The sequence below is a fragment of the Quercus suber genome, unplaced genomic scaffold, assembly GCF_002906115.3.
Source record: "Quercus suber isolate HL8 unplaced genomic scaffold, Cork oak 2.0 scaffold_237, whole genome shotgun sequence".
Lineage (NCBI taxonomy): Eukaryota > Viridiplantae > Streptophyta > Magnoliopsida > Fagales > Fagaceae > Quercus > Quercus suber.
Genome location: NW_027069694.1, coordinates 559,423 through 580,838, shown reverse-complemented (window position 1 = coordinate 580,838; position 21,416 = coordinate 559,423). Strand labels below are relative to the sequence as shown.

The 21,416-nt window shown below is 36.8% G+C and overlaps 1 protein-coding gene across 2 annotated transcripts; it reads left to right on the top strand.

The window, feature by feature from the left end:
* The first annotated feature begins 17,290 nt into the window (after positions 1-17,290).
* LOC111988426 (protein translation factor SUI1 homolog 1) lies at positions 17,291-20,997 on the top strand. 2 transcript variants are annotated; one of them, XM_024020219.2, is made up of 5 exons: positions 17,291-17,418; positions 19,747-19,852; positions 19,966-20,171; positions 20,563-20,616; positions 20,707-20,997. In XM_024020219.2, the coding sequence occupies exons 2-5, from the start codon at positions 19,816-19,818 to the stop codon at positions 20,749-20,751; spliced, it is 342 nt and encodes a 113-aa protein (XP_023875987.1). In that variant the 5' UTR covers positions 17,291-17,418; positions 19,747-19,815; the 3' UTR covers positions 20,752-20,997. The 2 variants fall into 2 exon arrangements, with proteins under 2 accessions (XP_023875987.1, XP_023875988.1); XM_024020220.2 differs by having other exon boundaries at positions 17,305-17,418; positions 19,807-19,852; positions 20,707-20,869.
* Positions 20,998-21,416: the final 419 nt, after the last annotated feature.

The window sequence follows — 21,416 nt, the reverse complement described above, 5'->3', positions numbered from 1 at the left end:
TATCTAATGGATCGAATGGAATGGTCTCAATCTATTACATGCATATATGATTAGTTGCTCAACAGTATATGAAAGTAGTACCAAAACACAAGCCGCTGCCAGTAGTGAACATAAAGCAGTAGGCTTAACTGACATTACAACAAAACAACAAAGACTAGCCTCAGTGGCCTTTTCACGGCACTAACCCCTGGTTTTTCTCTTACAAGTATACAAACTCCAATTCCTTGCCTCTTGTACGTCTACATTCCCATGTCGATGTTGAAATAATTTTAAAAAATCATCCTCCAAGTCTGTAGGCCACTTATGAATCTTCCTCTGGCTACAGCCCAAACATTTATAGCCATCAGACTCGTCTGAAGAATATGCTTCACTGATTCCACTTCTTCATTACAAACTCGATAAAATGGTGAATGTGCCAAGCATTGTCTTTCAATGGAGATCCTTAGAGCCGAGTCCTCCATTTGTCTTCGCATTGCACTACTTACTCCCAACTTTTTCAATGAATATTCTTTTCATCTACTTATTGGCCCCACCATTATCTATCTGTCATAGAATTAAGCTCACATACCATGCCTTTAGGAGTTTAAAACAGGACATGGTGTATATGGGTATTGCTTGGAGCCTTGGACCATTGTTTTATAAGAATCTCCCCTCCTGCACTTGATAAGGTTTTTTACTTCCACCCTTACAACCTCTTCATCACTCGTTCTTTTACACTAGCACTGAGAGCGCGTGTTTGTTCTGGCTTGTAGTTTAAATCATGGATCATGGTATCCTTGATGTGTTTTTAATAGTTGTCTTTTCCCTATTTATTTTTTGTGACCAGAGGCCTTCTCATAACAGTACAAGACTTGCGAAATGTTCATACTTTCTTCGGTTGTAGCCTGACTAAAGACCAAGCTACCATTTACAAATAACAAGTGGGAGACCTTAGGGCTGTCTTTTACAGGTTAATAAGCCATGAAATTTTTTGTCTACCTCAGCTTTTCTCAATAAAGCCGAGAGACCTCTGGCACAAATCAAGAAAAGTTACAAAGAGAGAGGATCATCTTGCCGAATATCCCAGGATGGTTAGATGTAGCCTCTTGGTTACCCATTGATGATGACTAAATATGATGTTGTAGACACACTCCATGATTATGGTCACCCATCTCAAATCAAACCCCATCTTCTGCATCAAGCCTGCAAAAAAAACTTCACTCTACCCGATCATAATCTTTATTCATGTTCAATTTCAGTGCCATTTGCCTTTTCATCTAGTTCGCATGTTGTGTAACCTTTGATAAGCTATCACTGCATTACCAGTAATAAGATAAGATGTCCTGATATAAATGCATTTTGGGAGTCCAAAATAACATACAAAAGAATAAATTGTAACCTGTTGGCTAGGATTTTGAACACTATTTTATATAGGAAATTACACGAGCTTATCGGCCTATAATATAATATTTTCTAGGAATGTCTATTTTTGGTATGAAGGCAATATGCATAAAATAAAAATTTGAGCATATGGCCTGAATTTGAGGCAGATGATATTGCTTTTGTAAATTTATTCACAAACAATAGTGAAATATTTTGAGTAGAAACCAAAATTGGATCTCATACAAGTGACACCCATATGAGAAATGTTTTTTTTTTTTTTTTTTGGGGGGGGGGGGGGTGGTTTCTTTACACCCTAAACACATGTCTTGAAATGTTCGACATGTGCCACTTTTGGACCCAATATATATATATATATATATTGACAAGTATCAGTAAAACGGTCGTCCTTTTACAAGGATGCCCATAAAGCACATCTAAGTCAGGATAACTCCCACAAGCAAGCAATGAAAGGTTGTCCATATGAAAGGACGAGCCTGTGCACATTAAAGTCAGAATTTAACTCCATCAGGCTAGCCAACAACAAGTTAATGCGTCGGAAAGGTTACAAGAGCTTTGATGAGCCAACGGTCATGCGTTACTCATTAAAGAGAAACTTCATTGCCATTAAATGCTATAATTCATTCAGGTGAAAACACCCAGAAGAGCATTGACGGGCATAAATGACCAACCAGAAAGCAAGCTATATAAAGCTAGCCAACCTAGGTGAGTTTTCTTCATGAAAAACGCAATATACTGCAATCATCCTATCAATTGAGAGCGATAATCTGACTTAGGCATCAGAGTGTCCGTAGCTGGCACCACACCGGTGATCTTTCTTTTTATTTCTTGTCTTTTCAATAGATATCACAATTCGTCCATCAGTAGTGACGAGGAGCATACTGACGAGGTCACATTTAAGCTTCATCAGTTTGGTGCCATTTATGGAGAGTCGGCAAGCCATTGTATCCCTATCGACAAAGCTCCTTAAGACCAATGGAATCCACTACAACAACACTCTCAGATCTAGTAGTAATGGCTCAATAGATCCAAGCTCTAACCGTGAATGTGCAGGAGCTAATGAAATAGAATGAAAAGTTGAAGCATCGAGCTCGTCCTGAGGGCAGCAACACTTCACTTCAGCGATGCAACCGCGGCAGACACAACTAAGAAGTTAGTAGCCTCGAGAATAGCAGGGGAAAAGATGTTTCCGAATACACCAAGCAATCCACGCACAGTAATGATCATATGATGAAAAGCCTGAGGAGGGAATTGGACGAGGTGAAAAATGCCATGAAGGGGAAGATGACGATGAATCTCGATAGTATGCTTAAGCGAACAGATTCACCCTTCACCGCTAGTGTTCTGGAGTGCCCTTTGCCTCCAAAGTTTCGTCTCCCACAACCGGAGTTCTATGACAGCATAAAAGACCCTCTTGACCATATAGGGGCTTTCAAGACAATTCTAAACCTCCAGCAAACTCTAGATGAAGTCATATGTAGGTCTTTTCCCGCCACTCTTAGGGAAGCTGCCAGGGTGTGGTTCAGCAAACTGCCAACATCCTCAATTGCAAACTTCGAATAGCTTAGTGACTTGTTTGTTTGGCACTTCATTGAGGGGCAGCGTCATAAAAGGACAGCCTCTTACTTGTTGACTATAAGGCAGAAGGAAGGGAAAAGCTTGAGAGATTATGTGAAGTGCTTCAACAAAGCTATTCTTGAGATTAACGAGGCTGACGGCCAGGTTATAACAACGACCTTTCAAGCAGGACTCAACAATTGCGATCTCGTCTTTTCATTGGGAAAGACGACAATAACCTCTATGACAGATCTTCTGTTCAAAGCTCAAAAGTACAAGAATGGGGAGGACACTCTCACTGCAAAAGGATTGACGGGCAAATGGAAGAAAGAAGAAACCAGTGATTCCCAAGGTAAGAAAAAGGACTGCAAAGACCATTCGTTGGAAACCAAGGCAAGTAAGAGCAACACCCAGAAGTTCCAAAGAATGGGTTGAACTTCACCCTACTAGTGATGCCTGTAGACAAGATCCTAATGCAAATTAAGGATGAACTCGGCTTAAAATGGCCAAAGCCGTTAAGCACATCTTCTAGAAAGCGCAATCCGAAGAAATATTGCCGTTTCCACAAGGATCACGGCCATTACACCGATGAATGTCATGATTTAAAGGAGCAGAATGAGGAGCTGATCTAGAGGGGGAAGCTCCAAAAGTTCTTCAAGAGAGATCACCAGTCTCGATTAGAGGCAGCAGGGTCGGCTTAACAACTTTTGGGGCCTTAGGCAAAAATTTTAAATGGGGCCTTTTTATAATTAAAAATTAATCAAATAATATATATTGAATTTGTTTTATTTAAAATCTATTTTTCTTGATTTTTGAGATGCTTAAGTCTATTTTCATTATTCTCTTTTTGTTGTATAATTTCTTTATCTTCCAACTCTTTTTGATAAGTTTCTTGTTCATTTTTAATATTTTCACCCAAACTTTCTATTGTGTTTTTTTTTTTAACACTAATAACAAATTTATCCATAGATCCTTTTTGAGATTCAATTTGTTTTTCAATTTTTCTCCTTTTTAGAAGTTTTTCATATCTGGATAAATATTTTCTAGTAGACATTTATAATAAGAAAATATTTATAGATAAATAAAACATAATTTTATAATTAAAAATGATAATTTAACTAACATAAAATTTAAAGTATAGAACAATAGACCCTGGTTATTGCAATTTTTCTAAAGCCGTGACCACTTTAAAGTTTAAACCTGCACAAATAAAAATTAATTTAATACATGGTTTAATAAATTAATGTCACTATAATACAAATGAGTTGATATGATACACATCAAATTATTAATTGGTATAATAATTTATAATAATAGATAAAGTGTCACTGTGTCAGATTTATATAAAAAAAAAAAAAAAAAAAAGTGAGTAACCAGCTAGCCTATACTCCACAGTCCACTCCTCCTATCATCCAATCCAATGGCTAAGATTTAAAGAAAAAACGTGTCCTATCATTCTATCAATTATCATGGCAGAGAAGGGTCCAAAAAGGGGCTCAGGGCAGAAAGCTATCATAGCAAAAAAGTGAAAAACGTGTCCCATCCCATCAAACAATTGTACAGACTACAGTGAAAGTGTGAAACAAACAAACTAAAAATATATATAATTTAAGTTAAATAAATAGAAGACTTTGAGTCTTCATTTTCGGAAAGACAAAGAGAAAGAGGGGAAGGGCTGAAGAAGAATACCTCGTGTGGCTGCCGATTGGTACGCTAGAATTAACAAAGAAAAATTTCAGATCAAGAATCAAGATGAAGATGAAGAAAAGAAAGGTGAGACCATAAGAATATAGATGGAGAGGCAGAGAGATAGAGAGATGAGAGGTTTTTCTTTTGTTTTTGAAATTTATAATCTCGATTTTAGCATATTTTAAGATAATTACTTTAAAATATATAAATATATATTTTATATATATATATATATATATATTTTTTTTTTTTTTACAGGTGGGCCTTCTTTTATTTGGGGGCCTTAGGTGATTGCATCAGTTGCTTTACCTGTTGAGCCGGCCCTGAGAGGCAGAAGATGAGTCTCATGAAAACAATAAGGATTACGAATGAGACCAACCAAGACAGGTCGTAGGGGAAATAAGGATGATAACTGGCTGACCAGTATCAGGAGTATCATGCAAGTCCTTGAGGAGGGCCTATTAGAGATAGATTAACAGTGTTCACGTCAAGCATCCCTCAGCATAATATCGTCAGTCAAAGAATGATGACATAACTTTCTCTGAGCGAGATGCAAAAGGGGTCAAGTATCCTCATGACAACCCCTTCGTCATCATGTTAGAAATCGAAGGCTTCAACATGAGAAGGGTATTAGTCAATAATGGGAGCTTGGTGGACATTATGTACATGACGGCATACCAGCAACTGAGGTTGGACCCTAAAAGACTCTGACCTTTCAAGTCACCTTTGGCCAGTTCCAGTGGAGACCGTATCTATCTAAAAGGCATCATCTCATTATCAATCACAGTAGGGACGCATCTAGCTCAAGTAACAAAACAAGTGGATTTTTTTATCGTCGATTGTCCATCATCATACAATGTGATCCTTGGACGACCAACATTAAATCAACTCAAAGCTGCAACCTCGACCTACTGCCTCAAGGTGAAATTCCCAACCCCATATGGGATTGGAGAAATACGCGGAGACTAGTTGCTAGCTCAGGAATGATATCAGGCAGTATGAGCTTCCAAAGAAAATCATGCCTGATGGTCGAGGAGGGGCCTGAGAAGCCTGTAAAGGATCTGGAAGATGTGAAGCTGGTAAAGGGAGATCCTTCCAAAGTCACTAAGGTCGAAGGAGGACTTGACCCACCAATGAAAGAAGAAATAGTGGAGTTCCTAAAGAAGAATCTAGATATTTTCACTTGGACCCATGAGGATATGCCAAGCATAGACAATAGGGTGATAGAGCACCGAATAAATGTCAACCCAACAAAAAAGCTAGTCCAACAAAAACGAAGGGTTTTCGCTTCTGAAAGGAATAAGGACATCATGGAAGAAGTGGAGAAGTTCTTAACTGCCAGTTTTTTCCGGGAAGTCTTCTATCTCGAGTGGTTTGCCAATGTCGTCATGGTTAAGAAGTCCAACTAAAAATGGCAAATGTGCGTTGATTTTACAGACCTCAACCACGCCTGCTCGAAAGACAGATTCCCTCTCCCCAGAAGTGACCAGCTCATGGATTCTATAGCTAGTCATGAGTTTTTGACTTTCATGGATGCATTTTCAGGCTATAACCAAATTCTCATGAACAAGGAAGATCAGGAGAAAATGGCCTTCATCACTAGCCAAAGGTTGTACTGCTACAAAGCCATGCTGTTCGGCTTGAAAAATGCAGGAGCTACCTACCAGAGGCTGGTGAATCACATGTTTAGCAAACATATTGGACGAAATATGGAGGTATATATGGACGACATGCTCGTCAAAAGAAAAAAGGTAGAGTCACACCTAGACGATCTTAGAGAAACTTTTGAAACTCTGAAGAAGTACCAAATAAGACTAAACCTAGCAAAGTGTGTATTTAGGGTCTCGTCAGGCAAGTTTTTGGGGTTCATGGTCTCCTAACGAGGAAGTAAGGCCAACCCAGAGAAAGTTAGGGTCATACTCAACATGACCTCACCAAGAAATGCGAAGGAAGTACAGAGGCTGACTGGACGAATCATAGCCCTAAACAAGTTTGTCTCCAGGGCCACAGATAAGTGCCTCCCATTTTTTAAGACATTAAATCAGGCTTTCCAGTGGATAGAAGAGTGTGAAGTAGCTTTCTAGGCTCTCAAGGAATATTTATCCAAACCACCACTCCTGAGTTCGTTCGTCGAAGGAGAAGACCTGTTCCTTTACTTGGCTATATCGCAAATAGCCGTGAGCTCGACATTGATCCGTAAAGAGCTCAACATTTAGAGGACGGTTTATTATACAAGCCATGGCTTCCAAGGCACAGAGGTGAGATACTCGAGGATAGAGAGGATGGCTTTTGCTCTAATTGTCGCATCCAGGAAGCTTCATCCATACTTCCAAGCTCATACCATCTTTGTTATGACGGACCAACCCATTCGGAAAGCCATGAGTAGGCTAGATGCTGTAGGGAGAATGGTTCAATGGGCTGTAGAGTTGAGTCAATTTGATATAGACTACAAACCATGGACGACTATTAAAGTTCAAGCATTAGCTGACTTCGTCGCTGAGTTTACCATGATAGATCAAAACCTAGAAGCAGATTACTGGACGGTATATACGGATGGGTCGTCAGCCGCAAGTGCTGGAGGTGTAGGTGTGATCCTCTTATCTCCTGAGAAAGACATCCTTAAATATGAGGTCTAGCTTCAGTTTCCAGCAACAAACAATGAAGCAGAATATGAAGTAGTACTTACAGGTCTGAGGGTCATAAAAGCCCTAGGGGTCAGAAACTTAAAACTGAATTTAAATTCAAAGCTAGTAGTGGACTAATAACCAAGGAGTATGAAGTGAAGGAAGATAAGATGAAAAGGTACTTAAAACTAACCAATCAGTTAGTTTATAATTTTGATGATGTTAGGATTACTCAAGTACCAAGGGAGGAGAATTTCGAAGCAGATGAAGTGGCTAGACTTGCCTCATCCAACAACGATATAGGACGATATGGACTATACATAGCGGTGCAAAGCCTCCCAAGTGTAGAAGGGTTAGATGTAATCTATGTACAATCCAAAGGTAGCTGGATGGACCCGATAATCACTTACATCAAAGATGGTACACTCCCACCAGACCTTTCAGAGGCTAAGAAGATTAGAGTAAGGTCGTCCAGATTCACAACCCTGAATGATGAGCTGTACAAAAAGGGGTTTTCCCAACCCTACTTAAAGTGCCTAGACTCCGAGGATGCTGTATACGTGCTGAATGAAATCCACGAAGGTGCCTGTGGAAATCATTCAGGCCCATGCTCACTTATGGGGAAAGTGGTTCAAGCAGGATATTTCTAGCCGACCATGTAGAAGGATGTAGCCTAGGTCGTCTAGAGGTGTGACAAGTGCAAGCGGTTTGGAAATGTGCAACACGTCCCAGCAGAGCACATGACAAACATTTTGTCACCATGGCCATTCTCAACATGGGGAATTGACATTGTAGCCCCCTTACCCCCAGGTAAAAAGCAAGTCAATTTTTTAGTCGTTAGTATTGATTATTTCATGAAGTGAGTGGAAGCAAAACCTTTGACAATTATCACAAAAGCCAAGATACAGCACTTCGTTTGGAAGAACATCATCTATTGATTTGGGATTCGGAGGGTGATTATCTCTGACAACGGATGACAGTTTGATAGTAGCAAGTTCAGAGATTTCTATAAGGAGTTGGGCATTAAAAATCATTATTCCTTCCCCGGACACCCCCAAGCCAACGGGTAGACCAAAGTCACAAATCAAACTTTGCTTAAGCTAATCAAAGCTCGACTTGAGGGGGCAAAAGGAGCATGATCTGAAGAGCTCCCAAGAGTCCTATGGGCCTATAGGATGACTGCAAGAACATCGACAAGAGAAACGCCCTTCAAACTAGCATTTGGAATTGAAGTAGTGATTCCTGTGGAAGTTGGGATGTCAAGCCTCAAACGGACATGTTATGACAAACACAACAATGACGAGGGACTGAAACTCAATCTAGATTGCTTACCCGAGGTCAGGGAAGACACGGCTCAAAGGATGGCTCTATACCATGAGAGGATGACAGAGTACCACAATCAAAGGGCGAAGCTGAAAAGATTCAATCTTGGAGACATGGTCCTATGGAAGGTTTCATAAGCCACTAAAGATCTAACCCAAGAAAAGCTAGGCCCCAATTGGGAAGGTCTGTACAAGGTTGTCTGTTATTTAAGAAGGGGGAGCTATTACTTAGAAGATATGAATGGAAAACCTTTACCTTGTCCTTGGAATGCAAAACACCTTAAGAAGTACTATCAGTGAAAGAACTAACACCCAGCATCAATAAGTTCCAGTACTTGGAATACCTCATCTTATTCACCAATAGATAAAAGAGATTTTATTGTTTTCATGCATAAGTTTTACTTTCAGCATTTTCTGTTTTTTTGTTAAGTCTAATCCTTGTAATATTTTTTATAAGCAAGGATGAATAAAGCAAATAAGGCATCTCCAAAGCCATTTCTTTCCAAATGACCAGATCTCAAACATTTTGTGATGTTAAACTCCTTCCACCAAAGCGACAAGTTTCAAACACAGCATCAATGATAAAAACTCCGTCAACAAAATGACAAGTTTAAATCATAATCTCAATGATAAAAACTCTGTCAACAAAATGACGAGTTAAAATCATGACATCCATGAGAAAAACTCTGGCCACTAAATGATGAGTTTAAATCATAACCTCCATGATAAAAGCTCCGTCCACAAAGCGACGAGTTTAAATTATAAACTTTCATGATAAAAACTCCGTCCAAAAAGCGATGAGTTTAAATCATAACTTTCATGATAAAAACTTTATCCATAAAACGATGAGTTTAAATCATGACTTCTCTAGCTAATGAGGCTAAGGAGCTAGAGGAAACAGACACTGCTAGGGCTGTCCAATGGGTCCAAGACCCAATCAAACCGCTCGAATCCAACCAACTTGAAGGCCAGCGGGTCGGCCCAAAGCCCTTGGTAGGTCGGATTCGAGTCCTTCTCTCATAAAGTTGGGTAGCGGGTTAAGGGTTTAAAAACCCGTATAACCCAACCCGACCGAAGTTTTAGAGAAAAAAAAATTATAATATCAAATCAAATCACCATCTACCATCTAGTCACGTGTGAACTAAGGATGATAAGACTGAGCATTGCCTAATTGAGAACTACATGGCACCATCTACCATCTAGAGTCTTCCTTCCACGCAAAAGCAGAGATCAAATCACTAAAGCAAACATCAAATCACTTGAACTTCAAAAGAATCAGAACGGCTAATAGCCTAAAATTGAAATGGCCTCAGTGTTCAATCCTATCAGACTTCTCCCTATACTCGGTAATCCAAACAATATCAGTATCTCATAATATCTTACAGTCATAGCTCTCTCATATTTCAAAATCTCACTCTCAATATCAGTCTCCGTTCTCTCTACTCTCAATCTCAACTCTCAAGTCTCTCTAGTCTCAATCTCAGTCTCCTTTCTCTCTGCTCTCAATCTCAAGTTTCTAGTCTCAACTCTTAACCCCTCATTCCATACCCTACACCTCCACGGATACACTCATTTCCAAACCCTAGTTGGCCGCCACCTCATCACCACTCCATAGTCACAGGCTCACAACTTCACCTCACTTTCCACCATGGGTTAAAGCCTTCTCATGCTCAATTGCTCATGGATCAGCTTCTTAGTCTCAAGACTCTCAACCTCAGATATATTTTCTTCCTTTTTCATCTATCTTTTTCTCTATTTTGAGATATGGGCATTTCATCTTGTTTAATTTTTTAAGATATGGGTTTTTAATCTTGTTCAATTTATTGAAAATTAGGGGTTCATCTTGTTCAATTTATTGAAAATTAGGGGTTCATCTTGTTCAACTTAAAGATTGCTTAGTCGTACTGCCCTAGAGTTGCATGTGCTTGATTCTATACTTTTTTGTTTGATTCAAAGATTAGGGGACCAAAAATAGACCAAGTGATTGGATTCAAATATGAAACCCTAATTGTCTTGATTTGATTTGTTGGGTCAAAGATGAGTTAAAAAAAAAATCATGCAAATTCACAAATTTAGCCCAATTCGAAGCCCAAACACACCTACCCAAGGAATTCAACCCGTTAAACTAATGACCCGAACTGTCAAGTCTAACCCATATAGCGGGTCGGTTACAAGTCACACTTTTGGTAACCCAATCCAGTCGGGTCGAGTCCGGGTTAAGCCCAAACCCGACCCTTGGACAGCCCTAGACGCTGTTGCTATCGTTGGAGGAGCGGACCATCATTGAAGTTGGGAGTTCAAATCCAAGCAAGAAATTGATTCTTGGTATCAAAAAATTGATTCTTGGTATCAATTTTTTCGAAGTTGAGGTTGGAAAAATTTACTACCAAGCTATGATGTTTCATCGTCCATCTACATAGGAGTTTAAAGCCCTTGAAATATTGAATAAATTGAAGATCGGAAAACTGTTTGAACTTCATGAATTGATCAACAACCTTCTCTCATTCGACACTAGTCCTCAACAAAGTGGCTTGAACCTCCTCGTCTTTCTAAATGATGAGCATCTTCTCCACCTTCAAAGCTTCATTTAGTTCTTTGATCTTCTCTTTTGCCCTATTGACTTCATCCATGGCCTCAATTAGATCCTTTCTTAGCTTTGAGTTCTCTACTTCGACGGATTCAAGTTTGGAATTGACTACCACCACTTTTTCTTCAACCCCAAGGTAATTAGTAGTCAAGCATAAGGATTCACCAAGAACCTGGACGAGACATCCCAAAATCAAAATATAGGACATACCAAACTAAATGAAGGAAAAATGGGAAAAACCCATACCTGCACTAGCTTATGGATATGGCGGCTAACTAGTTCATGAGACGGGACAGACGACAAGCCTTTAAGCTGTTCATCCATGATCACGTTATGGGCTCGTCCAAGGGCAGTTGCAGGGTCATCCCAAACCCTTTTCCCAATCTTGCCTTTTCCCTTACTACGAGTAATGGGTGGAGTCAAAGCAGTCATGTCAATAGACAAAGTTGGGGAAGACGAAATCTAAACGGGCGAAGAAACCACTGCCTCGCCCTTCTTATCATACAATTTTTGCCTTTTTGGGTCTGAAGCGAGTTAAGAAAGGGGTTCGTTCTTCATCCCCCTAATACTTGCATACTTTTCCTTATTGTACCACGTGGCCATCTCTACCAAAAATTAAAAAAAAAAAAAAAAAAAATTGTAAGCTAAAGAGAAAAAGAAAAACGGTAAGCCACAAGAATAAGACGACTTACTTTTTTCTTCTCGACGAATCTTTTCCAAGACATATTTGGAAGGCTCGGGTACAAGGCAACAGGTGAACAAATGACGAGGATAGATCAAGTCGTCAAAATCCTCGATCTCTCGAGCAAAGGCAAGGGCAGCTTGAATCCATCCGTAATTTGGACCCTCCAAGTCTGGATGATCAAAAACTACAAAACAAGAAGATAAAACAAGTTATACAAGCATAGATTAGAAGAAGAATTTGAGAAAGCAACAAAAGTATGCACCAAGAGGTGGCACTTCTCATTTTCGCAATAACCTTAAGACTTCACCCAAAGGTCATCGGACATGGTTTCCCAGCCAGTTCCAAAGATGAAAAAATATCGTGATTTTCAGTCATGTAAAGAGGAAGGATACTCAAAAATAAGCCTAGACTTTCTATCCTAGGGTAAATGTTCAAAATACCCATAATGGGTAGAGGGCTTCAGACGATACAAATATAAAAACTCATTCAGGGTTATCATGTCCCCTTCATAAGCAGACATCCAAATAGACATATAACTCACAATCGTCCTCCAGGCGTTAGGGACGAGCATACCAGGGGCAATTTGCAAATGAAAAAGAAGTTTCATAATAAAAGGATGAAGGGGAAAACGAAGACCGCACAGAAAGGCGACCTTATAAAAACACACCTCACCATGGGCAAAAGTGCAGGCCTTTTCGCTAGGACGAGGCAAACGGAGGACAGTACCTTTGGGGAACTGAAAACTCTTTCTAAAGCCTTTCAAATGCTTTTCATTTAGAAAGTAAGACTCGGAAAGAGCATGCAAAGGAGGAAAGGAGGAAGACAAAGGTAGCTTTGACACGGCCATGTCAGCTTCTTTACCTAGGGATTCTACATTTGATGACAGCCCTGTTTCCAATTCACTCGATCTGACATCATCCTCCCTATATTCTATAGTAGCCATCATCAAATGATGCTCTATCAAAGAACGGCAGATCAACGGGTGAAGGATGAGCAAAATGGGTTTGAAGGAAGTGAAACAAGACACAAATAGGCCAACCAGGGGACGTCGACCAAAAGAATACTCAAGGTAAACCCCTAACCTAGCAAAGAAAAAGGAAATCGAGGGACACTCTCGCCTGACAAAATCAAAATCAACCATCAAAATATAGAGAAAGGAGACCTTACTAGGAAAATTTGAAGTGTGGAAACTTCTGAGTACTTCAAAGTGCAGACCAAATAGGGCGAAGGAAGAGGAATAGTTTTCTAAGAAAGGAAAAACTGAAATTAAAGCGCGCCAAAATCTAGGCAATTTCGCACACGCCATGAATAGAGAAGAAACATGTGTCTTTTGCCTGAAGAAGTAGTTGTTTCACATTTATGATGGAAGTGAGATATCGGAAAATGAGAAGATGCGAACCATCACAACTGATCACATTCCTATGCTCGTCCAAAACCTTGACGACAAAGGAATGAGGGGGCAACTGAGGAGTATTAGTAAAATGGTCGTCCATTTAGAAGGACGACTATAAAGCACATCTAAGTCAGGATAACTCCCACGAGCAAGCAATGAAAGGCCATCTGTATGAAAGAAAGAGCCTATGCACATTAAAGTAAGAAATTAACTCCATCAGGCCAGCCAACAACAAGTAAATGCATCGGAAAGGTTATAAGAGCTTTGATGAGCCAACGGTCATGCGTTACACATTAAAGAGAAACTTCATTGCCATTAAATGCTATAATTCATTCAGGTGAAAATGCCTAGAAGAGCATTAACAAGCATAAATGACCAACCAGAAAGCAAGCTATATAAAGCTAGCCAACGCAAGTGAGTTTTCTTCATGGAAAACACAATATACTGCAATTATCCTATCAATTGAGAGCGATAATTTGACTTAGGCATTGGAGTGTCTATAGCTGGCACCACGCCGATGATCTTTCTTTTTATTTCCTATCTTTTCAACAAGTATCGCAATTCGTCCATCGGTAATGATGATGAGCATACTGACAAAGTCACATTTGAGTTTCATCATACATACATACTAGTTAAAGGCCCGTGCATTGCACGGTTTTATCATAGGCTTATAGAATATATATTTTATAAAAGAAACAATTACCAAATAAATAATTATTATAATAACAAAAGGAATAAATTGTATTGTTATAGCAACCATCAAATATAAAATGATAACACCTCAGTAGAAAATTATTAGTTTTTATTAATAAGAAAAAAAAATGTTAGAAGTTGTTTTACCTTTGGGAGATCGTTGAATACCTCTTTATACACTATATTTTCAATGTATTCTTGTTCTTATTTGTCATTGTTCTTTATTAAAATCTTTGGTCCTTCGTGCAATTGGCCGTGGCTGAACACTAGACTTGGCAAGTCCTTGATTTTTGTTGATTGTCATAGCATAACAAATTGTCTTCTTAATCTTAAAAAAATATTAATTGTGATAAGTTTTTTTTTAACTATATTAAGCATGTTTAATGATTGATTTTCAAACCATAACCATATAAGTTGGATAAAACTTAAGGAAATTAGGTTAAACAAAAGACAAAAAATACACAAAACCTATTCACTTTAATGAAAAAAAAAAATTAGAGTAAACAAATATAGACCTGTAAGGTTGTAGGCAGAAGAACAAAATTCGATGGAAATCAAAATTCATCCACACTCATCAATTAAGTTTGGATATAACTATTTCTTTTGTACATGTTTGTAGTAATGATCAACAACATAACAGAGCAATTAAACCACTTTCCGTAACCAATAAAAAAAATCATCAGACTTCCATATACCAAATAGGACCCACGTATTTTTTGTAACTATACAAAGGTTCAAATAATTTTAACGACATAGAAAATTAATCATCATTCTAAAAATTCTCTATGTCAAATTTTCTCATTTTAAATCTAGATTTGCTGTACATGCATCTAAAATTAAAATTACATCCATCAATTTGGATTTAAAATTGCTTGTGAATTCTTAAAATTCGTACCTTAAATGTTCAATCATGAACTTAACTTTTAATGCATCTACAATACAAAAGAAGTATCACTATCTTACCAACGAATGTGATTCTTGGTTATCCAAAAAAAAAAAAAGAACATGATTCTTGCTTTCTCCAAATTGGCTGGAACAAAAGAAATTATATATATATATATATATATTAATCATCTTCTCTCACTGTGTTTCTTAACATGATTCTTGCTTTCTCCAAATTGGCTGGAACAAAAGAAATTATATATATATATATATATATTAATCATCTTCTCTCACTGTGTTTCTCTTTCTTTTATTATTCATTATTCCAGCTGCACTCTTTGGCTGCCCTGCTCTCCCTCTAATTACCTCACACGCATGTCTCTATTTACATAACAAAAGCAACCGTTTATCAACCAAAAAAAAAAAAAGAGTTTACACTTTTATACTTCACACTTCTTATTAATTCACTTGGGACTCCTATTCCTTTTTGAAATAGAATACTAAATAAGATATATAGAAAAGACTTTATTTGTTCCAGAAAAGAGTTTATAAGATATACACCACTAAAATTTCAACAAAAACCGATTACAAAAATGAGCTGATTTTTAAAATTTTATGCAATATATATATATATATATATAGACAGACCTAAGTGGGGGCCCAAGGGGGCCTGGGCACCCCAGGTCAATTTTTTTTTAAAAAAAGTTATTATATATTTAATTTTTGTAGTCGGGCTCCCCTTCATAAACTTTAATCCCCTTCTCCTCAATAAGCCTAACTAGTCTCACCCAAATAGCAACTATCCAACCCTTTGTGTTTTTTGAGAAACAAACCTATCCAACCCAAAAACAATAAAAACATTAACAATGTGATTGTATTTTAGCCAAAAAAAAAAACTATTTTACCACCAAAGAATCAAAAAATCATGTGCTATTGGAGAAATTAAAGCTAAACTTTTTGCAACTACAGTAAACTGGTATAAATATCAATTAACTGTATCAAGTTGTTAAAAATAAAATACAATATTTTATTAAGATTATATCTCTTTCTTCAATTAAAAAACTCAAATTCTCTCTCTTCTTTTATTATTTTAATGAGTTGTTTATATAATTTTAAATGAAGTGAAAAAAAATAGAACATTTGATATTGGGTGTATTGTAAAGTGATGTGGTAAAATAGATAAAGTAACTTTTTGATGTGCTAAAAGTTAAAATTTTTAGCACCACTACTATGAATGTTCTAACTTAAAAAAAAATTAAAAAAAAAAAAAAAAAACCTAGCCAACCTAATATTACAAAAAAAACATTATTTTGTTTTTGTTTTTGTCTTTATTGGTAAATAATTGCATCTTAATGTATATAGAAACAACACAAAATATAAATTTTTTAATAATATATGGATGTCTATTTGGAGTTTTTTTTTTTAATTTTTAATTTTTTTTTTTACTCCAGCTCTTTCTAGCTTAAAATCCGAAGTCCGTCCCTGTGTGTGTGTGTGTGTGTGTGTGTATATATATATATATATCCCTCTTCGCTGTTACTCTATATTTTAACATCTGGTGTTCGCTCTTGATAATTACTTTTTATCATCAGACTAAGACATTAATTAATTTTTGATATCAGCGAAGATCGAACTCCAAATCTCTTGTTTGACGAAAAGAGATTTTGCCTAGCACCTAGTATGCCATATTTACAATAAATTTTCTCTCACTTATTTTGACACCTAGTGTGCCACTTTTACTCTCTTTTTTTTCTTTTTTCTTTTCTTTTTTCTCTCTATTTTCAGGCATGAACAAACCAACGAACATACACAAAAGTTGGGTAACAAATGTGGCACCATGGGAGTTTAATTCAATTTCTCTCCTCTCTCATCTATCACGTCATTCTCTCTTCTCTCTATTGGCATAGGTGGTGGCGTGATGCTACTTTTCTAAGCAATTCGACTACCTTGGTACCGAATTTCACCTTTCTCCTCTTTCATTATATAAAAATAATAATAATAATTAAAAAAAAAAAAAAACTTTGAACAATACTTATACGCCTATAAACTCTAATTTGGCCAAAACACTCAAAAAGGTGACAATGAAATGGTACTAAAATTAAAAATTCTTCCCAAAAAAAAATCCAAAGTTAAGATTAAAAGTGAACATTTAAATTTTTAAAAGGAGTCCTTAAAAAAAAGTAAAAACTATTTCTGTTGCAAATTGCAATAGACGCATCTCAATAGTCAATAGTGGGACCCAAGCGTGCAAAGTACGCACGGTATCATATGCTTGCTCAAATGTAGTGTAGTGTGTGCGTACTCTTGACTCTTCAGTCCTTGACTCCAACGCTGTACACGTGAACTCCCATCACCACCGTTCATTCCTCTCTCCCGTAATATAGACCGTCAAAAACTCTCTCACACAATTTTTTTTGAAAAAATAAGGAAAAAGAAAAAGAAAACCGAATTGAGTGGAGTGGCTCAGAGACTTTGTCTGTAGCTTGTAGTTATAAAGTCTTTCCGACCCACAGCATACATATCTCTTATCTCTATCTCTCTGTCTCTCTCTCTCTCTCTCTCTCTTTTGTCTCTAGCTCATCAAAATCACCGTCCTCTTCTATCTGGTATCTTCTTCTTCTTTCTATTAGATTGTTTTCTGTTGCTTAATCAAGTTTTTATTTTTATAGCCTGCCTTATTTGATTTTATGTGTGGTATATATTTACATACGTCTCTGTGTTTGTTATGTTAACTTATTATGTTCCATAATTCTATCTACATAATTCTTTACTTTTATATTTTTTTTCATTTTAGTGCATAGTATTGATTTTTATAAATCCCATGTCATTCCTGGTTTCTTTTGGATAAAGGGTCTTCTGTACTGGTTTTTTTTTTTTTTTGGTCATGGTTTTGTTTTTGCTTTTGCTTTTCTCCCAATGATGCTTTTTAAGTTTGAAACTTTTATGTTGGGTTTGCGTCACAGGCAGGATTAGGAATCTGTGAGTACTTAAAAAATAAGGAGTATTTTGGTTTCTTGGGATATTTTATATTTGATTATATATTGATTGTGGTTTCTTAATCAGTTTAAGTAGTGTTTTTGTGTTTGATGCGATGGTTGATTGTCTAGTTGGTTATGTCAAATAAGTAATAGAGGACAACCAGGGTTTAATTTTTTTTATTTTTTATTTTTTATTTTGATAAGACAACCAGGGTTGAATATTGGATCATCTTTTGTTTGTTATAGGAGTTTGTTGAATAATTGATAAATTTAGGAGAAGAACGAGTGAAAATTTGCGGATGGTTTTATTTTTTCTATATTACTGTTTAGGTAAATTTTCGTATTTTGATTATTGATGTATTCTAAACTTCTAAACTAGATTCTGGTTCAGTTTTTTGTCACTGTAGGGTCATACTTATACTTGTGGGTTAGATAATTTACAATTTAGCTATCAATCACAGGGTTGCCTTTTTTTTTTTCCTGGAGATTGAATTGGTTTATTATGTGTGTGTGTGTGTGTGTTTTAACAAATCCATGTCTAAGAATCGAGCAATCCAGTCTAGAAAAAATGAAATAAGAGCCTCTATTGAAAGTTCAGAAGTGATTTTATACTATTAATTATGGTGATGGGATCTACTTTTTTGGGACCACCCCAATCTTAATGAGGGATTTGTGCTATAAAATTTTATGAATAAAAGTTTATGGTAATAATTTCTTAGGATAAACAAAGAATGCCGTAAGGTTTGGCCATTTTTTAGCAGTTGACTATGACTCTAAAAAGGTTTGGTTTCAGGTTGAAGAAACGTGAAATGTTAACTTTTTAAAACTACATGGAAGATAGGAGGAGTGGATCATATTAAAAATTATTATCGGAAAATATCTGTTTTTGTTTTTTTTTTTTTTTTTTTTTTTTTACCCCAAGTGGGGGGGGGGGTTGGTGTGGGGATGGGAGTGGGAGTGGGAGTCTTGTAATGCATAGAGCATGTGGATTTGAGTTGGGTAGGTGAAGTGAAAGCAGTTTTTTGGATCCTATTCTTATCAGCTAGATTGAAAAGAAAAAAAAGGGAGTTGTCTAAGATGGCTAAGGTGGTCAGCATTCTTGGTATACAATGCTGGGCAGTCAGGATTCAGTGATTGTAGCTGAACTAAAAAACGATGGCATGAATGAGCAAAAAGAGATGAAAGGGTACTAAAAGAAATGAGTGACTGCATTCATGAAAATATTGTCAAGCAATGAAATGAAGAAAAGATAAGAAAGCTGGATGATACGAGTTGGTATGTAAAATGATGAATACTAATTGCAATAGTAAGGATAGATTTGTTCTAAACTATAGTCTTTAGTACAGCAGGCTCAGGAAGGAATGGGCAAGGCTTGGGAAAAATGATGGCCCAAACTTTTATTTAGGATTTGGCCTTTTATGAAGTTGGATAAAGAAAATGGAAATGTGTGCAGCTGTTTTCAAATAGTTAAGAAGGTTATGTGAATGGGGCTAATTTAGGGATTTATGTAAATACAGTAAATTGTCTTGTTTATATTATAGTAACAAAATGATGGGGGGGAAAAACTTGATTTTGGTAAAATGTTATATCTGTTGTTCTCCAGACCCCAATTTAAATTTGAAGTGTACTTTGTTCACTTATAATGATACCCCTGGTGGCTTCTTGTGTTGTTTGAAAGCTTGTTTTTCCTTCTTTATATACTTAACATAAACATTGATAACTACTTAATTAAAAAAAAGAAGCAGCAGAGAATGGTATTTTTTATTTTTTATTATTAATGAGTAACACGCCCATCCAGTGGGTCTTCAACTGATGACCATGCCATCCACCTCGCACTTACAAGCATATAATGATATTGTTATTAATGTATCTTTTAAATGTGTCATTCTGGACCGATGGCAGTTCATGTCAAATCTAGATTTTGATCAATTGAGTTTTGTCTACCTTCTATTTCAGTTTTCAGCAGTTCTGATCATAAACAAAGGATTTTTTTGGTTACTTTTCTAATTCCAACAGCCAAGTTTCATGTCTGAACTCGACGCTCAGATTCCCACTGCTTTTGGTAGGTTTTCTTTTCCCTTATGAATACGTTTATTGATTTGACAAATCAGAAGCTAAGGATATATGTCTCTTGACCCTGGATATAATCTGAGTGGTTGTTCTGTAACTGGGCAGATCCCTTTGCTGAGGCAAATGCTGAGGACTCGGGTGCTGGGACAAAAGAGTATGTTCATGTGCGTGTACAGCAGCGTAATGGGAGGAAAAGCTTGACTACTGTGCAAGGGTTGAAGAAGGAATACAGCTATAACAAGATACTAAAGGACCTTAAGAAAGAGTTCTGCTGTAATGGTACTGTTGTCCAGGATCCAGAGCTAGGCCAGGTTTGTTTCTATCCCACTGGTGACATGGGAATTCGTTTTTTGCTTTTTATATTTTTTGCCATGTTCTTTACCATCAATGAAAATTAAATGTAACAGAAAATTTAGAAAATTTCCAATGGGCTCTTAATTCAACTGGCATCTCCTTCCCTTATAAGTTCTAGGGGAAGGGTGAAGTTGTAGCCTGTAGGTTAAAAATAAACAAAAAAAATAAAAAAACAGAAAATTTTGAATAGCTTTAAAGTAGACTATTTGTACACCTTACTGTTCGTGTGATGCACTGCAGAATTGTTGTTCTTTGCATATTTTTTAATAGCAGCATTACCTTAAGTAGCTTTGTTTTATTTTTCTAAGAATCAAACAAAATTTTAACATCATCGTTTCATGCATGCAGGTTATACAACTTCAGGGAGATCAGAGGAAGAATGTTTCCACCTTCCTTGTGCAGGTTTGATATTGTCACTGTTGTTTTCTTTAACTTGTGTCTTGTATATTTTTGGTTCATGTAAATATTCCTTTTATGTTTTCTTCTTTATAGGCTGGCATTGTGAAGAAGGAACATATCAAGATTCATGGTTTTTGAATAGCTGCAGCCTGCAGGTCAATCTCCATATGTGGTTTACATTATTCTCATCACGCAATAGTGGATAGTTTATGATCTGAACCTTAAGACTGTAGCCATAATACATGTGACTTTGTTACATGTACGTCTATCTTCTGTGTCAATTTGGTAGTTCTGCTACTTGCTGTGTTATGTGGGAGGGTCATGGCTTGTACCAAAGCCTTTATCTATACCTTAATCCATAATACTAATTTCTTGTTTTCTATAGATGATTGTGCATTGCTTGGATGTATTTAAATGTCTAATTGATTTAATTGTTACTTAACTACATGCATTAATCAAATGTCACTTAATTAGGTATTGCCACATTCAGCTATGATAAATTGATAATAGAGCAGAGAAATTCACAGAAAAGACCTAGGGTTATTCAAACACGGGATGAACACCATACTTATGCTTCCAAGTTCCAAGTACGGTTTTTTTGTGGAGTAAAGGTTCTTAAATCTTAACAAGCAGTATCAAGACTGTCAAATTCTTGCGTCAAAATTCCCAAGTCTACCCAACCATTTTTGTTTACAGTATTAAAATGTCATTGGTATGATACATGCTGCATTTACCATTAGTTTGTGGACAATTCATCCGTTAATCGACAATCATTGTATGTGCTCACTTGCATCTGGAAACCA

Coding starts and splice junctions, on each gene's coding strand:
- LOC111988426 (XM_024020219.2), top strand. CDS start 19,816: ATGTCTGAACTCGACGCTCAGATTCCCACTGCTTTTG. Junction 19,853..19,965: donor TCAGATTCCCACTGCTTTTG/GTAGGTTTTCTT, acceptor GTAACTGGGCAG/ATCCCTTTGCTGAGGCAAAT. Junction 20,617..20,706: donor TTTCCACCTTCCTTGTGCAG/GTTTGATATTGT, acceptor TCTTCTTTATAG/GCTGGCATTGTGAAGAAGGA.